The 18,540-nt window shown below is 37.9% G+C and overlaps 1 protein-coding gene across 2 annotated transcripts in view; it reads right to left on the reverse strand.

Annotated features, from left to right (window-relative positions):
• Positions 1 to 18,540, reverse strand: part of USP32 (ubiquitin specific peptidase 32) — a 242,486-nt gene that overhangs the window by 99,378 nt on the left and 124,568 nt on the right. For both annotated transcript variants that reach the window (XM_047080906.1, XM_047080905.1), the window contains exon 5: positions 16,194 to 16,353. In XM_047080906.1, coding sequence (XP_046936862.1) covers positions 16,194 to 16,353 — 160 coding nt within the window. The remainder of the gene's footprint in view (positions 1 to 16,193; positions 16,354 to 18,540) is intronic.

Genomic DNA, 18,540 nt, shown 5'->3' on the forward strand with positions numbered 1-18,540 from the left:
TGACAGCTCAGGGCCTGAAGCCTGCTTCAGATTCTGTGTCTCCTTCTCTCTCTGTCCACCCCCACCCCCGCTTGTACTCTCTCTCTCAAAAATAAATAAACATTAAAAAAAGTTAGTAAGGAGAGTAATCACAGGAGTCTGATATATAAACTGAGATAGCACTACTGTTTCCTTTTCCAAAATAAGATACCTGGTCACTTCATTTACAATGTATGAAAGAAAAAGAAACTTTTAGTTCCTGCAGAGAAACTGCTTTCTCAAATTCTAAACTTTCTTCTAAGTAGTAGATACACATATAAAAAATCTGACCCTGAAACAAAACAAGGAAGACAGTAGCCTTGACAGAAACTATGTTCTCATTTGAATACTTCTAGGTACTGAGCATATGCTCAACAAGTACTTCTGATTAATTAGTGTTTATACAATACACTAAATTAGAAACACACACAAATCACACTGACTTGACTCTCAAAATTTTTTACCTTTGATAACTGTTTATAAATCTCCTTAAAAAGCACAATTTCTTTGCTAAAGGAGAAATGCGGAGGGGCGCCTGGGTGGCTCAGTTAAGCATCAGACTTCAGCTCAGGTTATGATCTCACGGTTCATGGGTTGGAGCCCCGCATCAGGCTCTGTGCTGACAGCTCAGAGCCTGGAGCCTGCTTTGGATCCTGTGTCTCCCTCTGTGTCTGCCCCACTCCTGCTCACTCTATGTCTCTCAAAAATGAATAAAGGCTAAAAAAAAAAAAAAAAAAAAACTTAGAAAAAAAATGTGGAAAGATGTGTTGAAGATATTTAAAAGAAAAAAAAAGATCAGATTGTCATGGTCACCAATTAAAACCATGTTTTACAGTTCCCTCTTATGCTTATGTGATCTGTTCATATTTTGGTTATAGACTGCATGCAATTCATCATCAAATATTTGCCAAAAGCAGGCTAAAATAAATCATATTACATGAACTGGCAACTGAAGTGCTGGGAAGAGGGAAGGCAACTAACTTTATTTGCACTTAAAGAAGTTAGAGGTAATGACTGCAATAATAATTACTCTACTTGCAACTCATAGATCAATATCAGAACTTATACTTTACTAGCTAAATACGAATGAATCTATCACCCATCTAAAAGTATAATTTTTTTCTGGTTCACAACAGCAGCACACCATACTCCCAACATTCTAAATAATTCCTGGCCTACACTTGGGCCATCCTAATTAAGTCCCATCTTACCAGAGGTTCCAGCTGCAGAAATAGCTCTTTAATGCCAGAAATGGGTTCTCATTAAAAACAAACAAACAAAAAACTGGCAAAACATCCAAGCGTTTTCAAACAGTAACACATTTCTTGAACATTGTTGAGGAAGCAACCTGTTCACAAATGCAACGACCTTCTGAGATCTACTTAAAATGGCTGTAATCCTTACATCTTGTACAACCGATAAGAGGATAATGAAAAAGGGACATGGAGATTTACTAGGGGTTTATGGTCAAAGAATCATTGACATACTTTTTCTCTTATTTAAAGAAGGTGCCAGCAATGCCAGCTAAAATGTTGCAAGGGAATATAATAACACACATATTTTTAATTGAGATAATAAATGCTAAAATAGAAACAATATAAATTTAAATTAGACATCAAAAGAATAATCAAAATGCATTCAAAATTAGCCCAAAATACTACATTAATTACCTCAAAATCCACTACTAAAAAATCTGAGTTATTCATCAGGCTTATTCATTCTTATGATACATTTTAAGGAAAATTCCAAAAGTTCTTTCTTAGTTTATTTAGAGACACATTTACACGAAAGAATAGGCACAAATATTTTCTTCCAAAAATATGGCTAAATTATATGAAAATATCAATATTAAAGAAAATAACTCTCAATTCATTTCTATCTTATTTGTTAATTTTTGAGAGAGAGAGAGTGTGTGTGTGCACACACAAGCAGGGGAGGGGCAGAAGGACAGAGATAGAGAGAGAATCCCAAGAAGTCTTCACATCCAGCTTGGAGCTCAATCCTACCACCAGCTATGAGATCATGACCTGCGCTGAAATCATTGAGTCAGATGCTCAACTGACTGAGACACCCAGGCACCCCTCAATTCATTTTTAAAACATAGTTCTTAAAATCATAGTTCTTCTACTGCCCATTTCATTTCTAAGTATCCCAAGGGGGGAAAAAAGGAAATTGGAAAAGTGAATCTGCAAGATTGTCTGAAGTGAGTCTGAAGAAAATGGTGCACCACAACCACAACTCCTTCTATCTCAATTAACAAGTTACTCATAAAAGATTGAAGAATAAAATGACTGTGTGTCCATAAACTGCCTTCATCTCAATTTTGGCACCTAGTAGCCATCTGATCTTGAGAAAGTTTCTTTAACTTCTCATACTCTTAGTTTCCTTAGTTTTAGAATACGAATAAAATGAACCTCAGAGAGGGCACAAGGATTAAATGAGAGGATATACAGAGTGCACATAGTGCCTTCTTTAGTAAGTGCTCAATCTACACTAATTAGAACTCTCATAAAGAGAAATGAAGAAAACAGTCCTGTTTACAATTGCATCAAAAAGAATGAAATACCTAGGAATAAATTTAGTCAAGTAGATAGAAGATCCGTACTCTAAAAACTGTTAAGGCCTTCTTTAGTATTATGTTTAGATTCCTTTCTCTTTATTTTTTGTGGGTATCTATTAGTTTTTGGTTTGTGGTTACCGTGAGGTTCATATATAATACCCTATATATACAGCAGTCTATTTTAAGTCTGTGGTCACTTAAGCTCAAACACATTCTAAAAACACTACATTTTTACCATCTACTTCATATGTTTTTAACACTATATTTTACTTTTTATTCTGTGTATCCCTTAATTATTACAGAAATAGTAGACTTTATTACTTTGTCTTTTAACCTTCATACTAGCATTACAAGTGGTTGATCCCCTACCTTTACTGTATGTTTGCTTTTACAAACAGATTTTTCTCTTTCATAATTTTCTTACTTCTAGCCATGTCCTTTTCTTTTTCACTGAGAGAAGTCCCTTTACTATTTCTTACAAGGCCAGTTTAATGGTGCTAAACTCCTTTAACTTTTGTTTGCCTGGGAAACTCTTTATCTCTCCTTCAATTCTGAGCAATAACCTTGCAGGTAGAGTATTCTTAGTTGTAGGGTTTTTTTCCTTACAGCACTTTGAATATAACATGCCACTCCCTTTTGGCCTGCAAAGTTTCTGCTGAAAGATCAGCTCATGGTCTGATGGGGGTTCTCCTGTATTTGCTCTTCCCCCTTTGAAGTTTCTCTTTTATCTTTAATTTCTAACATTTTAATTACTATGTTTCTTCATGTGGATCTCTTTGGGTTCATCTTGTTTGGAAAACTCTGTGATCCCTGAACCTGGGTGTCTGTTTCCTTCCCCAGATTAGGGAAATTTTCAGCTATTATTTCTTCACATATGTTATCTACCCCACTTTCTCCGTATTCTTCTTTAGAGACCCCCATAATGCACATGTTAATATGCCTGACATTCCAGAGGTCCCTTAAACTATCCTCATTTTTAATAATTCTTTTTTCTTTTTGCTGTTCAGCTTGAGTGCTTTCTACCACTCTGTCTTCTAGATTGCTGATCCATTCTTCTGCATCATTAATCTGTTGATTCCCTCTAGTCTATTTTTCATTTCAGTTACTGTATTCTTTACTTCTGATTGGTTCTTTTTTAAAATATTTTCTATCTCTGTTGATGTTTTCACTGTTTATTCATTCTTCTCCTGAGCATCTTTCGATGAGCATCTTTAGTTTTTTGTGTGTTTATTTATTTTTGAGAGAGAGAGAGAGAGAGCAAGGAAGGGGCAGAGAGAGAGGAAAACACAGAATCTGAAGCAGGGTCCAGGCTCTGAGTTGTCAACACAGAGCCCGACGCAGGGCTTCAACTCACGATCCTTGAGATCATGACCTGAGCCAAAGTCAGACAACTGAGCCACCCAGGTGCCCCTAGGTGAGCATCTTGAGGACCATAACCTCCAAGTTTTTTATCAGGTAGATTGCCAGCTTATCTCTGTTTCATTTAGTTCTTTTTCTGAGGTTTTATCTTGTTTTTTCATTTGGAACATATTCCTGTGTCTCCTCATTCTGCCTGTTTGTTTCCATGTATTAGGTAGATCAACCACATCTCCCAGTCTTCTTTTTTTTTTTTTAGTTTATTTATTTATTTTGAGAAAGAGAGAGAAAGAATGCGAGTTGGGGAGGGGCAGAGAGAGAATCCCAAGCAGGCTCCACACTGTCAACGAGAAGCCCAACGTGGGGCTCAAACTCATAAACTGTGAGATCAGGACCTGAGCCGAAATTGAGTCAGATGCTTAACCGACTGAACCACCCAGGTGCCCCACACATCTCCCAGTCTTGAAGGAGTGGCTTTATGTAGAACATGTCCTGTGGGGCCCAGAAGCACAGTCCCCCTAGCCACCAAAACCAGGAGCTCCAAGGGTATCCCCTGGGTGGGCTGTGTGTGCATTTCTATTATGTGGAGCTGTGACTGCTGGAAGTACATTGATAAGTGGAGTTGTCCCTAGCATGACCAGCTTAGATGCCCCGATGCAGTTACTACAGGCACATTGGTAAGGTTTGGCTGCCCTGCTGAGGCTGGAGCCAGTTTGGGAGGCTGCTGGTCCAGGCCAAAGCCACCCACTGGATGCAGCATGGTGGGAGCTGCTTTGGGGTCCCTGGTCCTGGTGGAGTCCACCCAATGGGTGCTGTGGAGTGGAAGCCATTTGGAGGAGTACTAGACCCAGCTGAGGTCACCTACCAGACAGATATGGTGGAGCAGAAGCCGCTTTGAAGAGTCACCTGTTTGGGAGAGGAGAGTTAGGCATGGAAGGATATTGAGGCAGGGTGAGTGGTGCTAGCAAGGCAGATGTAAAGTATCAGAAATGGCACCTACCAGCACTAGGCCAGCTAAGTAAGAGTAAGAAAAATGGCAACCGCCTGTGTTTCTGTTCCAGGAGAAAGTTCCTTCAAATCCTTGCCCCTTCAGCACATGCACTAAAACTAATGAATAAATCTCCTTTACATATGACCCTGGGGACTTCAAACCCCTGCCTCTGTGTTCTTGGAGTGGATGGATTTGTGCACAGTCTACTTTTAAGAGCAGAGTCTCGGGTTTCCTAGAGCTCAATGGGTTTCCTATAGCTCAAGAGCTTTCCTGGAGTTAGGCTCTGCTGTTTCAAATCCAGGCTTTGTGGGAGCTCATCTTCCCAGTGCAGGTCCCCAGGCTGGGAATGTCCAATGTTATGCTTGAAACCCCTTGCTCTTCAGGGAGGACTTCTGTGTTTGTGACATCCCTTCTGTTTAAGGGTCACCACACTGGGAGTATTAGTCCTAACTACACATCTCTGCTCCCCTCCTACCTATCTCCATGTGGCTTTTTCTTTATACCTTTAGTTGTGGAATAGCTGTTCTGCTAGTCTTCAGGTTGTTCTGAGAAAGAGTAGTTCTATATGTAGTTGTAGTTTTAGTGTATCTATGAGAGGAGGTAAGCTCAGAATCTTTCTACTCCACTCTCTTGATCCTCTTCAGGTCTAATCTTAGGTATTTAAATAGCAAATTATGAGAGAAAAACACAACAGCTCTGACAAAAATTTGATTAAGATCTACTCAAATATTAAAAACTTGAACTCTGGGCTAATGTTCTAATTCAATTTCTTTTTTTCTTTAAAAAAATTTTTTTTAATGTTTATTTATTTGAGAGAGAGAGAGAGAGAGAAAGAGAGAGAGAGAGAGAGAGAAAGACAGAGCATAAGCAGGGGAGGGGAAGAGAGAGGGAGACACAGAATCCGAAGCAGGCTCCAGGCTCTGAGCTGTCAGCCCAGAAACCGATGCAGAGCTTGAACCCACAAAATGCGAGATCATGACCTGAGCTAGTCAGACACTTAACCCACTGAGTCAACCAGGTGCCCCATAATTCAATTTCCTAAGCTTAAAAAAGATACGGAGGCACCTGGGTGTCTCAGTGGGTTAAGTGTCCAACTCTTAATTTCAACTCAGGTCATGGATCTCTTGGTTCTTGGGATGAACCCTGTGTTAGGCTCTGTGCCGTGAGCAGCTTTCCTGGAGTTAATCTCCAGCTTGGGATTCTCTCTCTCCATCTCTCTCTGCCCCTCCCTACTCACACATGCACACACACTCACTCTCAAATAAATAAAATTTTAAAAAATAATAATAAGGTAACAATAATCTGGAATTTGCAGTTCTGAAAAATGTACCTGCCATGACAAAATCTAAAATCTTACTCTAACTCTGTATTGAATACAAATAGATTCCCCAGTTTCACTTGTGATTTAAATAAAAGAGAACATCTGATTAAATATGGCAGTGTGTTCAACTTACTGTGACTTTAAATTTTACTTTATAATTGTATGTGAAAAATAAAAGGCATCTGCATTCTAATATAAATGTTACTTACAAGTGAAAAATTGTAATTCCTTTTTGTTTCCTAGATATCTTGGCTCATTACACAAATTTAAATGTAGTCACTGATGCTTTAAAATAAATATTTTCTGTCTACTTATAAATCAGTTAATAACACTATTTTTTTATCCTAAGTTTCCACATTCAGGACACATTATTTGAAAAGTTTAATGTACCAAATATCCTTTGAATGGAAGAGCCTGCAAAGAATTTAGTGGTGAATTGCTTAGCCAGAAACTGAGAATGTATAGGTAATATGATAAATCATAGCCATCAGAATGCAAACCTACCATGTCAGAATTTCTAAATGAAATTTAGCAGTAATTCTGACTTTATGATAATGCTTTCATATAAGCCCCATGAAGAAAGTAGCTATTTGCTGAAGCCCATTGCAACTGAGTTGTGTCTTTCACTGGTTTATGCTGATTCTTTATTTCTATAAACTGTAAAATAAAACAGAACTAGAAAGAAAAAGACTTTCCTCCCACAGACGTGGACAAGTTGATTTGTGTACAGATCTACAACCCTCTGTTATGAAACTGCTTGCTTCCAAAACAATAACTCTCTAGAGATAATGGGGTAAAGCTCACTGATATTTGCAAGCCAAGTGTCCAACGATAAAAGAGGTTACATATTCATTGTAAAGCACCCATTCTACAACAGGCACCAAGCTGAGTCCTTTAAAAACGGTATTATCTCATGTAATCCCCAAGGGATACAGGAGTACTGATGCATAGGGGCACTTGTACCCCAATGTTCATAGCAGCACTCTCAACAATAGCCAAATTATGGAAAGAGCCTAAATGTCCATCAACTGATGAATGGATAAAGAAATTGTGGTATATATACACAATGGAATACTACGTAGCAATGAGAAAAAATGAAATATGGCCTTTTGTAGCAACGTGGATGGAACTGGAGAGTGTAATGCTAAGTGAAATAAGCCACACAGAGAAAGACAGATACCATATGGTTTCACTCTTATGTGGATCCTGAGAAACTCAACAGGAACCCATGGGGGAGGGGAAGGGAAAAAAAAAAAAAAGAGGTTAGAGTGGGAGAGAGCCAAAGCATAAGAGACTGTTAAAAACTGAGAACAAACTGAGGGTTGATGGGGGGTGGGAGGGAGGGGAGGGTGGGTGATGGGTATTGAGGAGGGCACCTTTTGGGATGAGCACTGGGTGTTGTATGGAAACCAATTTGTCAATAAATTTCATATATATATATAAAAAAAAAAGGGTAGACCAATATGCCACCCCAAATATCCTACTTGGCATAAAAATTATATTGAGTTGAAAGCAATTGAGAAGAAGCAGATAAAAGAAAAGCTCTCTGCAAACTCCCCCTACCTTTTGCCTAATTTGTAAAGGTGTCTTCCCTGCTCCTCTACCAGAAAGACAGAAGTAATCACCAGAGACTACTCTAGACCCTTATCAACCTGGAGATTTTACCTGATAAATGAATCTATGTAACAAACCTTACTAGCCAGCCCTACCATTAGTTTCTCCACACATTTGCCTTCCCATAATTTGCCACCTCTAGAAACTCAGTCCTTTTGTCTTGTCCCCTCTCTACAAAACTATTGTTCTTTATTAAGATGCTATATAAACTCCAGGTCTAACCACCATGCATAAGCAATGTTAATAAACTTGTTTCTCGCTTGGTATCTGCCTCCTGTGAGTCTAATTTAAAGGGCTCTATCGGGGCACCTGAGCGACCGACTTGGGCTCAGGTCATGATCTCACGGTTTGTAGTTCAAGCCCCGCGTTGGGCTCTGTGCTGACAGCTCAGAGCCTGGAGTCTGCTTCGGATTCTTGTCTCCCTCACTCTCTGCCCCTCCCCCACTCATGCTCTGTCTCTCTCTGTCTCGGAAATAAATAAACATTAAAATAAACAAACAAACAAACAAATAAATAAAGAGCTCTATCAATGAACTCAAGATGGGTAGAGGAAGAAAGACTTCCTCCCTACATACCTTACAACACCCCTGTGAGGTAAACTGTATCATTACCTCTGTTTTCCAGAGGAGGAAAAAGAAGTTGAGAGATTAAACAAATTTCCCACTGTTACATGAGTAACAAGCAGCAGGCCCAGTGTCTGACTCAAAGTCTGAAGAACTCCAAAACATCCTATCTGTATTCCTCAAAATATAGTTCAGAATTACCTCAGATGTCTATTGCCCACTGAATAAAATCATGATTATAGAACCAATAACCAACATGTTTAACACCCTCTCCAAATAATTCTAATGCTCAATGAAGGCTGGTAACTACCAATATACCATGGTAGCTTTATATGTTTTTATTAATATTTATTTATTTTGAAAGAAAGAGAGAGAAAGAGAGAGCACAAGCAGGGGAGCAGCAGAGAGGCAGGGAGAGAGAATCTAAAGCAGTTTCTACGCTGTGAGCACAGAGCCCAATGTGGGGTTTATTCCCATGAACCTCAAGATCATGACCTGAGCCAAAATCAAGAGTTGGACACCCAACTGACTGAGCCACCCAGGCGCCCCCATAGTAGGCTTATATTTTATTAATTTTTTATTTTGGGATATTACTCTTATAAGAAACAAGGATACAACAAAATTCAACTAAGGTGCTAGCAATTTAAAATGTTATAAATAACTGAGAAAATTTAAAGCATAGCATTTCTTCAGACTTTTACCATACACTACTGACTTATTTCCATGGCCACCAGGGAAATCCATGGGTGTACTATAGGAGTAGATAAAATAATTAGTTTAGTGCTCTATACTCCTAAAACAACATATAACTCCTGCTCACTCCTGGGGAAATCAAACGTTTAAATGAGTACTTAGAATGTAGACTTTTAGTAGCTAAAAAGTTTTCAATACTTTACAGTCCAAAAACTTGCATTTAGACCACTGTGAACTGGATAAGAGCCTTGTCCCTATGGGACTTGTAACTTCTGAGGGGAATCAAAGCCACTTCCAAATGACCCTAAGAGAAGGTAAAAAGCATCTTAATTGCTTTAATAGAAATGTAAGATGTGCAGGAATGCAAACAGTAAACTTAACTCAAACTGAAGAAAAATGGAGAAGGCATGACAAAAGAGCATATGGATTTGGCTTTGAGGATGAAGAAGTATTTCAATTCTTAAGAGCTGAAAGATGAAATGCAATCTAAATAAAGGAATATTAGAAGTGATATACAGAGTAACTATAAAAGCCCATGGGGTATAGTCATGGAATATTGACCAGTGCTCTGTAGTTGAAGCAGAGAACACATATAAAGAGAAATGAATATGGAAAATTAAGAACAGGAAACCAAGCGACGTTAGAGCCATGCTAAGGAGTTTAAACTTTGTTCTATAGAAAATGAAGATTCCTTAAAGGTTTCTGAAAAGAAAAAGTACTTTTTTAATGTAAACTAAGCAACAACAACAACAAATTTGCCCTTCATTCTCTCCTATCATTAACATATACTCAGATAAATAAGGACAAACATTGCAATGATGGCAGCAAAAAAGAAACTCTTAAGAAATAAGGCTGAATTAAGATTGATGGGGTCTAATGTGAAGTTTGACAAGAAAAAGTCAAAGTTAATCTCAAACTGGATGACTGGAATTACAAATACTATTAACCATGATAGAAAAGACAGGAGGAAGAACATGTTTGCTTTTTGAACCTTTAAGATGGGTTGAAAACAAGGAAACATGCATTTGATTTTACATATGAGATTAAGATGTTAGAATATATATAGTGAATACTCGACAGTCAAAAAGAATGAAATCTTGCCATTTGCAACTACGTGGATAGAACTAGAGGGTATTGCACACTAAGCGAAATTAGTCAGAGAAAGGCAAATATCATATGACTTCACTCATATGAGGACTTTAAGATATAAAATAGATGAACACGGGGCGCCTGGGTGGCGCAGTCGGTTAAGCGTCCGACTTCAGCCAGGTCACGATCTCGCGGTCCGTGAGTTCGAGCCCCGCGTCAGGCTCTGGGCTGATGGCTCAGAGCCTGGAGCCTGTTTCCGATTCTGTGTCTCCCTCTCTCTCTGCCCCTCCCCCGTTCATGCTCTGTCTCTCTCTGTCCCAAAAATAAATAAACGTTTAAAAAAAAAAAATTTAAAATAGATGAACATAAGGGAAGGGAAGCAAAAATAATATAAAAACAGGAGGGGGACAAAAACATTAGAGACAAATATGGAGAACAAACAGAGGGTTAACTGGAGGGTTTGTGGGAGGGAGGATGGGCTAAATGCGTAAGGGGCATTAAGGAATCTACTCCTGAAATCATTGTTGCATAGATGCTAACTTGGATGTAAATTTTTAAAAAAATTTAAATTAAAAAAAATAATAAATAAAATATAGAAAAAAGAAAAAAAGAATATATATAGATATATAGATATAGATGATATAGATATACAGTGGAAAAAAGGAACAATAGGCCCCAAATGGAGTCACTTGTGTGGAGTCCCATGTCAACATACCAAGACTTAATATCTCATCTAACTGTAGTTTCAGCCTTTCCCAGAAATGTGACCTTTAACCTCTCAATCTGGAATTCCTGATAAGCACCAGAATAAGGTAATCTGCCTGAAAGACCCCAGGCATTCCCCCAAAGGAAGATGACCTTACCTGAAAACAATCTACTGTTTGTTAGAAACTCCTCCCCACCCCCCCCACTTCACTCTCACTCCTGCTCCCTCCTATCTATAAATCTTCCATTTTGTGGAGCTCCTCAGACCTCCTTTCTATTTACTAGATGGGATACTGCTCAGTTCATGATTTGAATAAAGCCAATTTGATCTTGAAATTTATTCAGTGGAATTTTGTTTTTCAGTAATACCCAGGAGGTATTTATTAAAATGAATATATAGTTTGGGGTGCCTAGGTGGCTCAGTAGGTTTAAATGGCTGGCTCTTGGCTTCAGCTCAGGTCATGATCTCACAGTTCACTGGTTCGAGCACTGCATCAGGCTCCACAGTGACAGTGCGAAGCCTGCCTGGGATTCTTTCTCTCTCTCCTCTCTACCTCTTCCCCAATTGTATGCACAGCCATGTTCATACAGGTGCACATGCTCTCTCTCTCAATATAAATAAATAAACTTAAAAAAAATGACTATACAGTTTGAGATACCTCAAGACCAGAAAACTCCATCAAGGTATCACCCACAAAGATATGAAGTATAGGTGAAGCAATGGAAATGGCTGTAATGAAACAAAGCACACACATCATTTAAGAATAAAACAGAGCTAAAGTCCAACCCATGAGAAACCCTTTCTACATTTAAAAGGTAGAGAAAAAAAAGAACAGTAAAGAAAACTCAAATAATTAAAAACTAGGAAACTACAATGGTTCCAAAGCCAAAGAACAGAATTTCATGAAAACTGAATGGTCAATAGTGCTAACAATGCTGCAGAGAGACAGGGGTAGATAGAATGACCCTAAGAAGAAACCATTTGGTTTAGAAATTAGAAGGTCGTTATTACAGGTGAAACAACACATCTACATTAATATTTGCTGTAAATTCAAGGTAAAATTTTTTTAATAAGGCAAAGGCACTGTAACTTTCAAATACTATTAAAACTTCAAAAATCTTCCCAAGTGATAAAAAGCTAAAAATAGAGAAGATCATCTTTAAATAAAAATGGAACCATATAATGGGATAACATTTTTAACATTTTGATAATTATTTTTACTGACTGAATTTAAGTAAGTCAGTCTGTAATCTTTAATAATACAGTGCTTTCTGGGAGTGTAAGCTGGTATAGCCACTCTGGAAAACAGTATGGAGGTTCCTCAAAAAACTAAAAATAGAACTACCCTATGATCCAACAATTGCACTACTAGGCATTTATCCATGGGATACAGGTGTGCTGTTTCAAAAGGACACATGCACCCCCATGTTTATAGCAGCACTATCAACAATAGCCAAAGTATGGAAAGAGCCCAAATGTCCATCGATGGATGAATGGATAAAGAAGATGTGATATATATATACAATGGAGTATTACTCAGCAATCAAAAAGAATGAAATCTTGCCATTTGCAACTACGAGGATGGAACTGGAGGGTATTATGCTAAGTGAAATTAGTCAGCCAGAGAAAGACAAATATATGACTTCACTCATATGAGGACTTTAAGAAACAAAACAGATGAACACAGGGAAGGGAAACAAAAATAATGTAAAAACAGGGAGGGGGACAAATCATAAGAGATTCATAAATATGGAGAATAAACTGAGCGTTACTAGAGGGATTGTGGGAGGGGGGATGGGCTAAATGGTTAGTAAGGGGCGCTAAGGAATCTACTCCTGAAATCATTGTTGCACTATATGCTAATTTGGATGTAAATTTAAAAAATAATAATAATAATTTTAAAAAATAATACAGTGCTTTCCAAAATAAGCCATAAGCAGTATCTGCATTTGCAAAGTATGTCAGACTTAATTTCACTTTAGGCAACTGACAAAGACTTTCTCCTTGACCATACTTAAGTCTCTTTGAGCCCTCTTTCTGACTAGGCCTCCAACTAAGCCCCCATCCAGTCTCTGGCTTGCTCAAATCCAGTCTTAGCTAAGAATGCTGCTAAGTCGTCCCCCTACCCTTGATATCTGATCAAGTTCCTCATACCCCATCTCTGATGAATAAGTCCTTGGCCTTATCCCCCTACCTTTGATGCCTCCTCTTAGTAACTTTCCCTCCAGTGACCACCTCATCCTGCTCCTTGGCCAGAACTCCCTACTTGTCCTTGTTATATTTAGAATTAAGACCAATCTTTGTCTCCTACTGCAATACACCACTACAGAAGTCTTGGGTTGTCTTTCTTACCATTTTAACAAGCATCAGAGTAATTTTTTCTATAACATGAGTCATTAGGGGTGCCGGGGTGGCTCAGTCAGTTAAATGTCTGACTTCAGCCCAGGTCATGATCTCATGGTTTGTGGGTTCAAACCCTGCATCGGGCTCTGTGCTGACAGCTCAGAGCCTGGAGCCTTCTTCAGATTCTGTGTCTCCCTCTCTCTCTGCCTTCCCCTGCTCATGCTCTGTCTCCCTCTGTCTCTCAAAAATAAATAAACGTTGAAAAAAAATTAAAAAAAAAAAAACAAAAACAAAACCATGAGTCATTAAAAGAAAGCAGTCACACTCTTAGCATATATTAGCAGAAAAATAATTCACCACATAATCACAAATGAAAGTACGAGTTCAGCAAAATATCCGTAAGACTGACAATTTAAAAATAAATCTAAGTTAAAATTTACAATGAGTATAAAAAGATTCCCTAATTTTTTATGCAAAACAATTTTTTTTAAAGGCTTTCCTATCAAAAATAAAAACAAGAGCACTGAAAAGTTTATCAGAACTTCTGGTAATAATGGAATGAAAATGGGCAGAAAAATAGCTACTGTGTAATTAGTAGCCAGTCATAAGTTATACAAAGCAACAGATACAAGTAGCACTTAACATCCAGGCCCTCTATTCAGTTAATAAATACTTATTTTTTAAGGGCTTGGCACAGAAGGAGAAAAAGCAAAGAATAATATAGATTCTATGATTTAAGAGAGATGACATGTACAAATAAATGGAATGCTATTAATAATTTCAGTAAGAGGTGGAAGTGACAAGTTCATCCAAGAAAGGTACAAAAAAGGTGTTACGAAAGTTCAGAGGAATGAGAGATGATTTCTCACAGAAAGGCAAGAAAAAGTTTCCTGGAAACAAAGGGGCATGTGATTTAAGTCTTCAAAGATGACTAGGATTTATAGGGAGAAGTAAAGGGAAAGGCACTCCAGTGTTAAGAAGTAGCATAAGCAAAAGCCCAGTGTAGGTACTTTTCTGTACCCACAGAAAAGAATAAAGGTTAACATTTAAGGTCTATGCAGTGGTAACTTCAATGATGTCCCTCAAAAATCCATGGTCACCTGGAACCTCAGGATGTGACCTTATTTAGAAATAGTGTCTGTAGATATAATGAATTCAGCATCCTGAATTTAGTCTGGGCCATAAGTCCAATAACTGGTGTCCTCATAAGAAAAGGAAAGGACACAGAGAGATACAGAGAAGGCCACAGGAAGATGGAGGCAGACACCAAAGTTATGCTGCCATAAGCAAATCCTCGGGTCACCAGAAGCTGGGTGAGGCAAGGGAGGATTTTTCCCCAGGGCCTTCAGAAGGAATATGAACTTGATTTCAGCTTCCAGAACTGTGAGAAAATAAATTTCTGTTATTTCAGTTTACAAATTGTGCTAATTCGTTACAGGAACTTTAGGAAACTAATACCACTAGGTTAAGGGCAATTAGTAGAGGGCTATTGTAAAATAGTATGTAATTGGTCTCTGCCCCTGGTTCCTCCTAATATTTAGTTGTGACCAAACTCTTGTTAACTTCCCGAGTGATAAGGGTTTCTGACACAGTGGCCCTAAAATCCCTTGTAATTTCCTGGGTGTTCTAATGCCTGAGGTGACTCTTAGTGGGCTTCTGGATAGAGGCTAGTCACCAGGAAGACCAAGCCATAATCAGAAACTTGGAACTTTCAGCCCTACTCCCCATTTGCTGGAGACAGGAAAGGAGCTAGAAACTGAGTAACTGATTATGCCTACATGACGAGGCCTCTATAAAAATCCCAAAGTATGGGCTTTAGCGAGCTTCTGGATTGATGAACATATCCATGTGCCAGAAGGACTGACACATCCCAGCTCCTGGGCTTGGGACCCTTCCAGACCTTGCCTCTGGTTGCTCATCTGTATGTTTTTTTCTTTTTTACACAACCTTTATTATATATTAAGTCAATAAATATAAAATGTTTCCCTGAGGGGCGCCTGGGTGGCTCAGTCAGTTAAGTGTCCGACTTTAGTTCAGGTCATGATCTCACGGTTGGTGGGTTTGAGCCCTTCTTCGGACTTTGTGCTGATAGCTCAGAGCCTGGAGCCTGCTTCTGATTCTGTGTCTCCCTCTGTCTCTGTCCCTCCCCCACTCTCACTCTGTCTCTGTCTCTTGAAAATAAATAAGTGTTAAAAAAAATTTTTTTTTAATGTTTCCCTGAGTTTTCATAAGCTCTTTTACCAAATTATCAAACCCCAAGCATAGGTAACATCTAATTTAGAGCTGTTTGATCAGAAGCACTGGCAACAACCAGGATTTATGACTGGCCTCTTCTGTGGGTAGCAAAAAAATGGTCTTGTGAGATTGAGTCCTAAACCTGTGGGGTCTGTGCTAACCCCCCCCCGGGGGAGATAGCGTGTCAGAAGTGAACCAAATTGCAGAACACGCAATTGGTATCTACAGAGCATTGAGGAATAACTTTGTGTGGGGAAAAAAACCTACGTATTTGAAGTATAAAAGCATTCAGTGAGTACAGAAAAAAAAGTTTTCTTTTTCAGCTATGTACTCAATGCTCCAGCATTTTTTAAAAATGTTTATTTTGTGCGTGCGTGCAAGAGAGAGAAAGAGGGAAAGAGAGAGAGAGAGAGAGAGAGAGAGAGAGAGAGAGAATCCCAAGCAGGCTCTGCACTGTCAGCGCAGAGCCTGATGTGGGGCTCAATCCCACAAACCAAGAGATCATGACCCAAGCTGAAATCAAGAGTCCGTTGCTTAACCGACTGAGCCATGAAGGTGCCCCATAAAGCTCTAGCATTTCATTTTATTACACTCTGGAAGAAAAAATACACTGACCAGTAAATTTCTCCTTAATAGGCATATTCTCATATTACTAGGCAACTGTATTAAAAGTGGACAGAAAACAATGAAATGCCGTTACTTACAATGTGTGACTCCAGCTAAAGTTTGGTAGAAAGTGGGAGTATCACTATCATCAGTGAGGGTCACATAAACACCTCCAGATAGTAGCCAACGAGAGAAGGTAAAAGCATCTTTGTTTAGAAGAAGCCAATTTCTAAATTTTTCATAGTTTACTTTTTCACCCTAAAATTAAAAGGAAAAAAAAAACACATAGGCTTAGTCAAATTTTAAGGTATCTTACTTAAAACTGTACAATTTGAAATTTGAAATTTGTTAACATTTATCTTGCTAATATCTACAAAGAAAGGATTATCTAACACTACAGGGTGTATATTTGGAAATCAAACTGTTTTAAAAAATAATTGTATTTTCAGAACTTCCACTTGCATAAAATCTATGCAATTTAGTTGTAAATTACTTCATCAATTCATTAAAGCAGTGCATTGTTACTAATAACTCACATATTATTTTCTAAGGTATATCCTGAAATCAGTAAAGTGTATTTTTTCCTCTTTGTAAAAAAACAGTTTTATTGAGGTATTATTGGTATACAAAGATACTTAATATGTACAATTTGATGAGACTGGACATATGCAAAACCTATGATACTATCACCACATCAAGATGGTAAACATAGCCGTCATTTCCCAAAGTTTCCTTGCATCTTTGTTTTTACTTGTTTGTTTGTTTGGTTGGCTGGTTTGTGGTAAGAACATTTAACATGAACTCTACCCTCTAAACAAATTTTAAGGTGCACAATAATGCATTATTAACTATGGGCATTATGTTATACAACAGATCTCTGTAATTCATTTAGCATGACAGAAACTTTATACCCATTGAACCGCCCCATTTTCCCCACCCTCTAAAAGTGTATTTTTTTTCTATATTTAATAAGGCCAATTTTTTACTTGCCTTATCCCTCTTCTTCAGCACCTTAAACTTTAAGAATCAGCATATTTTAATTAAATATGTATGGTATTAAAATGCTTTTTTAAATTTCATTGGCAAATTAAAAACAACTATCCAGGAGCCCTCTTCTAGAAGGCATCACTGAAAACATGTATTCACAAGTCAATTAGAATACAAAAAAAACAAGTAGATTCCTATTTCTTTGCTTTTTTTGTCAAGTATTTTGTCTTCTACATCTCTCGATTTAAAAAAAAAAAAAAAAAAGTATCCCGGATGAGAAAGAACATGACATAGCTGTGCAAGTCAATTTCTTAATCTGGAAGACAGGAGGACCGAGGGTGAATGAGAGCCAGATGTTTCTGAGAAAAAGACAGAAGCAACCCACATGGAAATACAATGAAGAATGACATTCAGAAGCCTATCAGGTCTATTCCTGATAGAAATATTAAGGGATACAAATAATTCCTAACCTAAAAGAGATATGATAGAAATCATTTATACACCGTTTGGCAGCATCCTATTAAAATACAGCAATATGCTTAGCTTACTAGTTTCAGAACATTTAACAGTGCAATCAAAACATCTAGACAACATTGACAGTCTTGTTTTTCTGAATGGAAGAATATGGCATTCAGACTTGCTGCAGGGGTATGGGAGGACATTGCCAACATGTTGAGAGATTAGGGATCATACCCTTATTCTCTCTGTTCCCCATGTTTAGTTTAGAAAGAGGATTAGTAGTATAAATCCCATAAGCTCATGTACATTTTTACATATTAACATCTCTGACACTGGGATGAATTTTCAAACCAAGAGTATCCTTCAACTAAAACTGGCAGGTCTTTTCTCTCTTTATAATACATAAAGGTACATCTTATAATCAATGGGATTGTAGATGAAGCAAAACATGTAGCATCAATGGTTTCAGTGAGACTAAGATGTTATAAAATGTACCCTCATGTACAAGAAAGCAAAAAGTTGCTAATTATAATAGGCACTTCTACCACCTTCACATATCATTAATATTGAGTATTTACAATTCCCTAAGCACTGTTCTGAACATTCTTTTTTAAGATTTTGTTTTCAAGTAATCTCTCTACCCAACGTGGGGCTCAAACTCACAATCTCAAGATCAGGAGTTATAAGCTCCAATGACTGAGTCAGCCAAGCACCCCTAAACATTTCATATTAATTTAATCTTCAAAGCAACACTCTACTCTACCATCCCCATTTTAGACATGGAAAACTGAGGTTTCAAAAAGTTAAATAATCTAAGATCTAAGATAGAGTGGCAAATATATGATTAAACCCAGGTAGTCCAAAGTTTCTGAGCCTTAGCTACGCACCACACTTCCTGGCTGACTTAGTGAAATATAAAGTAACCACTGAAATCCACCTGTCCATTCGGATCACTGCATAACTGGTAGCACCAAAATGCCATCTGTTAAACCTGACTTT

Source organism: Lynx rufus, unplaced genomic scaffold (assembly GCF_022079265.1).
Source record: "Lynx rufus isolate CCGP_SWC_20201006 ecotype Redwood Valley unplaced genomic scaffold, mLynRuf1.p SCAF_18, whole genome shotgun sequence".
NCBI lineage: Eukaryota > Metazoa > Chordata > Mammalia > Carnivora > Felidae > Lynx > Lynx rufus.